General features: G+C 39.1%; 2 protein-coding genes across 2 annotated transcripts; both read right to left on the reverse strand.

Moving 5' to 3' along the window:
* Nucleotides 1-2991: 2991 nt before the first annotated feature.
* LOC149221511 (uncharacterized) lies at nt 2992-3567 on the reverse strand. Its single transcript, XM_089387396.1, has one exon. It carries the CDS (start codon nt 3565-3567, stop codon nt 2992-2994), a length of 576 nt encoding a protein of 191 aa, XP_089243522.1.
* A 2247-nt stretch (nt 3568-5814) lies between these two features.
* On the reverse strand, nt 5815-6993 carry LOC149221512 (uncharacterized). Its single transcript, XM_089387398.1, has one exon. It carries the CDS (start codon nt 6991-6993, stop codon nt 5815-5817), a length of 1179 nt encoding a protein of 392 aa, XP_089243524.1.
* Between the last annotated feature and the right edge of the window lie 2193 nt (nt 6994-9186).

A 9186-nucleotide genomic window follows, 5' to 3' on the forward strand; every position in this document is an offset into this window, starting at 1 on the left:
CTTTTGACAATCAACGCTGGTCAAACCTGAGGTCAAATCACCTCAATTTGCGTGCCAAAATCTGCGGCCTGCCAAGGAGAAGCAGCCACATCAAATTTGCATTCAAAGAAGAGTCCACGCTGGTCAATGCTTGTCAAGGTATCTTTCTGCAACCCTAGTCAAACTCGGTCAACGCAGCCCTAATCAGAAATCACTTCGTGCTTCCACACGTGTGAGAGATGCTACGCCTTTATGTGTACCCAATCAAGTAAGGAGAGAGAAGATTGTGAGATGAGAGATGAATGAATAATGCCACAAGGTGTATTCTATTTATATGAATCGTTGAGGTTATGTGCCACACATTTTGTTGTTCGCTGACCTTGACAAATTGTCAAGAACATACAAATAAATTCATATCTCCATAAATACATGTCGGAATCGGATGATCATTAGATCAATCCTACACCTCTGGACGAGAGGAATCCAAGAAAAATATCAGCTGCCATAAATAAGATGACCCACATGGAGTTTGGCCCTAGTTACCAATTTTAACAAAATTTGACATATTGAAAAAAAAAATTGTCCCCACTCAACAAAATACAACTAAATATATGAAATCTGCACCTAAATTCATCAGATCCAAAACCAAATGTACCAGATCTAAAAAAATAAACTCAATCTCGCTTCAAACCAAGCTAATTATAAAATCTTCAAAAAAGTCACTCCTTATTTTTTATTTTTACCAAACACAATTTACTCTCCAAAATAAATAAACCTTAATATAATTTCTCTTCGCTAAAAAATAAAAAAATAAAAAATAAAAAATAAAATAAAATAAAATAAAATGGTTTACCCTTTTTAGTTTTAATCCCTTTTGTCTCCCTATAAAAACAAACTCAAAACAAGTGATACGAACTCACTTAAACCAAAGAAGCTTTGACTTTATAAATTGGCTTGCTTTGAAAATAAAATCAAACGTTTCACCCTGGCGTGGTTGGAAGAATGTGGGGGAATGGAATATTCACTTTCACGTTAATTGTGATGCACATGCCCCAGCAAGATGAATTACACACTTCGACTCGGGCTGATATACTTCCAAGGGGTGCGACGGCTATATACTTCCACGTACTTCTATGCTCACGGCGATTGTAATTACATACAGACCCATAACAAATTTCCTAACTTGGTGACAGCGCAGGTGCTTCCAAAAAAAACTCCTCCGCCTGCTTGGAACTGATCTGATATACGGAACCTCAATGCCGAACAATACCTCCCACCTGTACATTCAGATGCCTGAACAGAAAGCAACTCCAAGAGAACCGAAGCTTGATTGCACAACAGCCAAAGCTTCAGCGATTTTTCTAGTTGGGTATGTAGATCTATCTCCGCCAATGAACAGAGAAAAAAATGTGGCGCAACACCTTAACAACCAGATCTCACAGCCCTAAACAATCCGGGCCGTCTATATTTTTCTCTCTGGCTCTGGTGTTATATTAAAGAATCAGAGATGCAGAAGAATAAAACTAAATTTTATTGTTTGGATAACTAATACATTATATAATTACATATAGATAATTTTTAGGATAATTTAAATCCAAATAATTAAGATCACTAATTCATGACAAAGAGACATAAACACTAATTACGAGAACACAACTCAACAATTTTATTTAAACTTACTATTTCGACATTATTCCAATACTATTTAGCTTATTTTTTTCTAGAAAAATATGCTATTCTCACATATTCTTCACCTTCCAATAATTAAAATATGTATTTTGTTTGAAATTTCACTTTATAGTAAAACATGATTTGTAAAGAATTTCATTTTATTTGTGTTTACTATTTTATGTGTATTTACAGTAGAATATGATTTTTTCCGTATATAGTTTATAGATTTTGAAAAAGTCATCTCTTATTGGTTCAACCATAAAATCTATCGGAAAAAATAAACAATGAATAAATAGCAAAAATATTTTTAATGATAAAAAAAATTGATCCCTTGTAAATTTATAATAAAAAATAACTTAAAAAAAATTTATTTTATTTATATATATTATTTTTGTGATTTTTTTTATATTCAATATATTAATTTAGCAGTTGCTAGATAATATATTTATAGAAAATATAAAATTGGATAATAATCATGTTAAGGATTTTATTTTTTCCATATTAAATTAAAGTATTCGTTAAAGGAAAAAACAATATGTTGTGATAACGTAAATAACCTGTATTGATGTATTATTATTTTTTAATTTAACCTATGAAAAAAATATTTTATTTTTTCAAATATAATTAATAGAAAAAATGTGGTGTAAAAAGAGCATTTTCATAAAGAACTTTTTCTCAACCAGCCGTGATTTTTTCTCATTTTAATAAATATACAAAATTTGAAAAAAAAAATAATGCATAATATATATATATGTCAATTTTCATTTTATTATTCATGATATTATATTAGTTTTTTTTTTACTTATTCAGAATTTAATATTGAGAATTTAATTTTTATTATTATTTAAATTTATTTATTTGTAAAGAGATCGCTTGATGTCTAATTATGAGTTGTTTACTAACTTTCATTTTTTTTTTTTTTTTTTTTTTTTTCCGAAGAAAAAACGAACTTTTTATTAAGAAAATAAAAAGTTACATTGCATATGCTGTAAGCATTTCTGTTAATTCTGATGACTGTTGTTCAATCATTTCAGAGACAAAAACTCTCAGACTGACTGACTGACTTCTGGAAGTTAATCATAGACTGATGTTATAAAGTTCAGATTTTATCTAAGTGACCATCCTCCCTTCAGGAGGCATCCAAATTTTGACCAAAAAAAAATTTAGGGTCTCCTTCAAAGAAGGAAAACAACCCTTTACAGATCTGAATGTTCATTGTATCCGGCTGATAAAACATTAAAAGAAGATTTTCTGTTTGTAAATACAAAACTATATATATGCTGATTGTAAAACAGTGATCGCAAGAGCATAAACAAAAAAAAGAGATACTAGAGGCCGTTGTCACTGGAGATGCTCAAAAGGAGGCTGATCAGAGGGAAAAGATTGTCCCTGTCGTTCTTCAATTACTTTCCAAATTCCCATAGCTTGCTGTAGACCTTCTTTAGAAAGCTGGTCTACTGCAGTGTTTTTGTCCCTGTAAACATGACATATGATAAGGCTGATAAATGATGATTTTAGAACCTGAATTTCTTCCAAAAGAATCTTTAAAATTTGATATTTGCATGAGGTTTTCCCAATGACCCAGTTTATGACATTCAGAGAATCTCCGAAGATCTGAATTGAGAAGATGTTTCTTTGAAGAAGCCAACAGAGGAGAAGACGCAAGGCTGACAGCTCGGCAAAATTGTTAGAGCCTGGCCCTAAACCTACGGATGCTTTTAAGGAATGATCAGTGTTTAAATGAATACACATTCCTGCACCAGCCCTGTTATTTTGAGATGCTCCATCGAAAAAAGCCCAGGGGATGCCTTCCTGGATGATTGTAGGCTTGTGATGGGTGTGGGAATTTTTGATTTCTGGGGTAGGAATAGCTGAGTAAATGGCGGCACAGTTAGTTGCAGTGACGATTGCCGGCATTTCCTTATCTTGAAACAGATTCCTATTCCTAGCTATCCATACCCCCAACAGAAAATGAGAGGGAGGTTTCTCATGTTCCCCTCAGGATAATTCTGCCACCACCTTCTCCAAGCTTCTTCCATGGGTTCGATCCCCCATTCTGCCTTTATGCCTAGCAAGCTGTTTGTCTCCCCCCAAATCTTTTTTGTTTCTGAGCAAGAGATAAAAAGGTGACTTATTGATTCCTCTTCTGACTTGCACAAAGGACACCTCCCTGGCCCAACCATATACCTTGCTTGCAGAATATCCCATGTTGGAACTTTTGTTTCTAGCAAACACCAGAAAAAGATCCTAGCCTTGGCTGGACACTTTAACTTCCAGATATGTTTTGACCACCACTTTGGTTCTCCCCAACCTTTTCTTTACATTATGAATTTATATCCACCTTTGGGGGTGTATTCTCCTGATTCTCCATGAGCCCAAATCAGCATGTCTGAATCATCTTTAAGCCTAACATTGGATCGTTTGAGCTCTTGGATGAATGAGTTCCATTCATTCCTCCACCTGATGTTTATTCCTAGCTCTTCACCGTCTTTCCAGGCCTGTCCCCACATAGTAGAGTGACCTACCTTCTCCACTTGATTTAGAGTATAAATGCCCTTACTTTCCAAATGTCTGAGAAAGCCTGGGGATAAAGTTTTCATTGCAGCCTACCCATGGATCCAGACCTATCCTCAATTGCCTTCCATTTCTTATCTTCCACGCCAGTCCTTGTTCGATCACTGTGAATGCCTCCACCGTAGCTTTCCAGATGACTGAAACATTCTTCTTATTCTTAACCGAGCTCCTTATCCAGTCTTCCAATGAGGTTGGTTCTATATATTTTCTTTTAACCACCCTAGTCCATAAATTTTCCAATGAGATTAATCTCCATCCTGATTTAGCTGCTAGTGAAAGACTAAAATCAGGGAGCCTTTTTAACCCCCAACCTCCCCATTCCTTCGGTCTTGCCAGCTTATCCCAGGCTACCCAGGGAAGCACCGAGCTCTCTTTTGAACCTTCCCACAAGAATCTGCAGCATATCTTTCTGATTTTCTCCAGAACTCCTTTGGGAACCCAGGTTAAGGCTGCCCAATAGACTGGAATGGCCAAAAGCACAGATTTGATAAGGGTCAATCTACCAGCTCTGGAGAGCCATTTGAAACTCCAATGAGTAATTCTGGATTCTATCTTGGCTATTAGCCAGTTCCAGTCCTCTTTCTTGTAAGCTGCCGGTTTTAACCAGAACCCCAAGTATTTGAAGGGGGAGTCCATAGAGCTATGTTGAAAAGGAAACAGATTATGCAACATGTTTCTTTCCCTTCTGTCCATTCCTGCCACAGACAACAGAGATTTCCTAGAATTTATCTGCATACCAGTTGCTTTCAAAAACAAATCTATGGTGGATTTTAATTCCTTAAGTTCACTAGGAGTTCCATTTGAGAAGATCAATATGTCATCAACAAAAAGGAGATGAGAGATAAAAAGATTTATTGCTACCTCAATACCTTTTACCTTCTCTTCCCTTCTAGCATTTTGTATCAACTTGCTTAAGCCTTCTGCCACTAGAAGAAACAACAGAGGAGATAAAGGGCAGCCTTCTCTTAAGCCTCTTTGACCTCTGAAGAAAGGTGAAGTTGCTCCGTTGATAAGTACTGCATAGCTGACATTTGAGATGCACCCCATGATCCAACTGATAAAAGAATAATTGAAGCCCAAGCGGGTTAGAAGCAACTGAATGTAAATCCAGTTGATTCGATCATATGCTTTGGATAGATCGATTTTTAGTACCACACCCTTCTTTTTCTTTTGTCTAACACTATGTAATACTTCTTGAGCTACTTCGATGGCCTCATGTATTTGTCTTCCATTTAAGAATCCAAATTGCTCCATTGAGATGTGCCTCGCCAGAATAGGATTAATTCTGTTAGCTATCACCTTGGCTATGATCTTATAAATACAGTTGCATAAGGAGAACGGCCTGAAGTCTTCAAAATTCTCCGGATCTTCCTTCTTTGGGATGAGAGCTAGAAAGGTTGCATTGAAGGGGCTGTAGACTTCTCCTTTCTGTCTTGATTCTTCTATTACTTCAGTTATTTCTGCACCTATTAAGTCATAGAAATAGAGGAAGAGCTCTATTGTCCATCCGTCAGGCCCAGGGCTTTTATCCTTGGCCATAGATTTCATGGCAGCCTCGACTTCCTCCTTGGATACAGGAGTTGATAATTCTTATGCTTCTTCCTCTTCAACAAATCTTGGAAAACATTGCGCTGTTTTTATTACCTTGGCTATGGTAGCCTCTCCCGGGTCTGTGAATAATCTCTGGAAATATCTCTGACCAAAGCCCGAGAGAGCTGAGAAGGTTCGAACCTCCCTCCCTTCTTCATCTTTTAGATTCCATATGGTATTTGCTGATTTCCTTCCTTTGGTGTAATTATGAAAAAAACTGGTATTTTCATCCCCCGCCTTTAACCAAATTGCTCTACTCTTGAGTCTCCATTCCTCTTCCTTGACCAAGAGAATTTGGTTATGAAGTTTTTCCAGATGAAGAATCCTTTCCTTTGAGGCCTGAGTAGCATATCCATCCTCCTCTAAACTTTCCAGTTTCCTCAGCTCTTCACTAATCCTGATCTGCTCCTCGTTCTTCTTAAGCTTCCTGTCTTTTGCCCAGATCATAGTCGCTTTCTTCAATCTCTTGAGATTTTCCATGAACAGGAAACTTTTATCCTCTCTTGAGCTCCTGTCCAGATGAATCCAAGTTTCCTTAAAGAGCTTGGTGTATGAAGAATCTTGTAACCAAGAGGAATTAAATTTAAAGGGAGCAGGGGGCTTTGGGGGAGGGAAGGAGAGATCTAAGAAAATAGGGAAGTGATCGGAGGTACCTATCTCATCAACCCATTGTCTGAGAATAGGGACCTTTGAAACTAAATCTTCAGAGATGAGAAAGCGATCCAATCTTTTAGCTACTCGAGCCTCCCCTGCTCTTTTGTTCCTCCAGGTCGGCTTGAGTTTGATTGGGGTAGTATCTATGAGGTTATCTGCCGATAGGAGATTGGTGAAAAAATCCGACAGAGGGTCTTCCCTGGCCGAAGGACCCCAAGCCTCCGCTCTCCCTACTGAGAAATTTAAGTCACCTCCCAGAACCAACAAAGAAGTCTTCATCATGGATTTGGTCATCAAGTCATTCAAGAAAAACTCCCTTCCTTGACAAGGTCCATATACATTGACAATTGATATGGGTAAAGCATATTCAGGGGAAATGATTTCCATGCCCATCACTTGCTTCATCCCCCATTGGTTTATTACTTGTATTCTTCCTTCCTTAAAGCCAATAGCCAGTCCCCCTGAATGACCCGATGAGTCCACTGCTGTGAACTTCCAACCTGGAAGGAGTGCGCTTAGAATCATTTCCACTTCAGCTCCTTTCCCAAGAGTCTCTTGCAGAAAAAGAATCTCTGATCTAGTGTTTAGAATCCAGTCTCTAAGGGCCAGTTTTTTGGGTTTACTGGCCAAGCCCCTACAGTTCCAAGAAGTCAGGATCATTTGATGACATTTTCAGGGGTCTGCATTGCTCTAAGAACCCCAGTAATGGAATGTTGTTTCCCGTCAGCTACATCAAATTTTGCTTTTAATTTGGCCTTAGATAAATCCGATTTTATTCCTCTTTTGTTTTTGGTGAGACCTTGAGGGGGCAACTGTCCTAAACCTCCTACAGATCCTGACGGCCCAGGCTTACCTCCCAAGGATCTAAGGTTGTAAGGACATGGAGTGTGAGGGACCGAGGAGACAAGGGGAGGCCAAACATCTTCACAATTCAGATCAAGGGAGGGCATTGCAGCCGAAATGGATTCTATGTCAGTTTCACCCATAGATGCATCAATATTCTCTTGTAAACCTTTCTTATGCTTGGGAGAGAGGGTAGAATTTAAATGCTGAGAATCTATATTTTGATCTGGAAAAAGAAGAGGAGATTGTGGGAAAGTTGAACACATACCCTTTTCTTTTTCATTGACTGGAGGATTTTGGGCTGCATTCGTCTCCCCTGCAGTCTCCTCCTTTGCTTTCACAGGTTTCGGGTCCATGTCCTTAATCGGTTCACTGTGCTGGGGTTCTTCCTGAGAAAGCCCTTTCTGAACCCCCTCTGTCTCCATTTCTTCAACATTCTGAGCCACAAATCCTTCCTTCTCCTGAAGAACGGGTGGTTGATTAAAGTCCTTTTCCCAATTAGCTGAGGTCCTCCGAAACCTTCTTCTTCTCCTTGTCAACGGATAATCCTTTGCTAGATGACCATAAACATGGCACCTATGGCACCGAAAGGGCAAGTGTTCGTAATCCAGAATCTGTTCAAAAACATAGTCTTTATACTGTAAATTTATTTTTTGAGCTAGGCCTCTGTTAGGGTTTAAGCTCACCAGGATACGTGCCATTGCTTTGTTCCTGGTCTCTAGAAATGACATATCGGCTTCCAGGAAGGTACCCAACCTATTCCCTATAGCTTTAAAAACTGATTCAACCCATAAGAAGGAGGGAAGACCCGGTGCCCTTACCCAAACCGGAAAGACGTCTGTTTTCTCGTGAATGGCATCGAAGAGAGGGTTCCATTTCGTCAACAACACCGGTATGTTTTCTATGGTCCAATTCCTTTCAAGAACCCATTCAGTTGCCTCCCTATTTTCAAATCGGAACATGAACCATCCCTTTGCTAGACATGAAGCTTCAAACCCTATGGTTCTATCAGACACAAAATGATGTTCTCCCCAAGCTTGCAAAAACCCTGAAGAAAGTTTCTTACCTCTCACCCTGCCGACCAAGGTACATTCTGCCACTCCTAGGGATTCTTCTATTGATACGTCCATACCCAGAACCAAGTTACCTTCCAAATCCTGCGAGCCTATCGGCCTCTGGGTTTTCCGTTTCTCCCCTTTTTTCTTATTTCCGTCAGCTGTTTCCCTTGCCTCCTTGGATGTGTCGTTCCACTCTGGTTCTTCCTGGTCCGGTATCGAAGGGTTTTCTAGCTCCGGGCAGGGTTGTTCGAAAAATAAAGAAGAATCGTGAAGGGGATCGCCTGAGGGTTGATTGTTGACCTGGGTACCCTCAAGATCTTCAGTGCCACCCGCATGACAGGCGATATGGCCTTCAAACCCTTCCGCCAAATTTCCTTTGGATAAACCCTGGTCTCTTGGAAAAGAAACCCTCGAAATCGCAGAGATCCTTCCTGTGTTCCTTGCACTTCCAAGCCCAGAAAAAAGCCCTAAATTCACTATATCTTCTATACCCCCCGAAGGGATGTTCCGGCCCGAAAATGGTTTACCCCTACTTCCAAGGTTTTGAGAGATAATTGCATTCCGTCCCTCCTCAGCCGTTCTGCCCGTCTGCTGTGAGATGCACTAATCCTGGAGCTTAAAGACATTCCTGTCATTTGCCTTGGTGAACTGCAGAAGAGAGGGTTTGGTCTCCGGCGTTTTCTGCAGAAGGGACTCTGATCTTGAAAACTCATAACCCCCAAAATATCGCTCAATATTTTGCGCAGAAGGTTCTTTTCCCCAAACAGATAAAATATCTTCCATTTCCGGGTCCAAATCTACCAGTTCACTTGGATTA

The sequence above is a fragment of the Pinus tabuliformis genome, chromosome Q, assembly GCF_031772625.1.
Source record: "Pinus tabuliformis cultivar Carrire ecotype Pingquan chromosome Q, CPIR1, whole genome shotgun sequence".
NCBI classification, from domain to species: Eukaryota; Viridiplantae; Streptophyta; class Pinopsida; order Pinales; family Pinaceae; genus Pinus; species Pinus tabuliformis.

Bases quoted from the DNA above. Each gene is read 5' to 3' on its own strand.
- LOC149221511 (XM_089387396.1), bottom strand. From the start codon at position 3,567: ATGCCGGCAATCGTCACTGCAACTAACTGTGCCGCCATTTACTCAGCT.
- LOC149221512 (XM_089387398.1), bottom strand. From the start codon at position 6,993: ATGATTCTAAGCGCACTCCTTCCAGGTTGGAAGTTCACAGCAGTGGAC.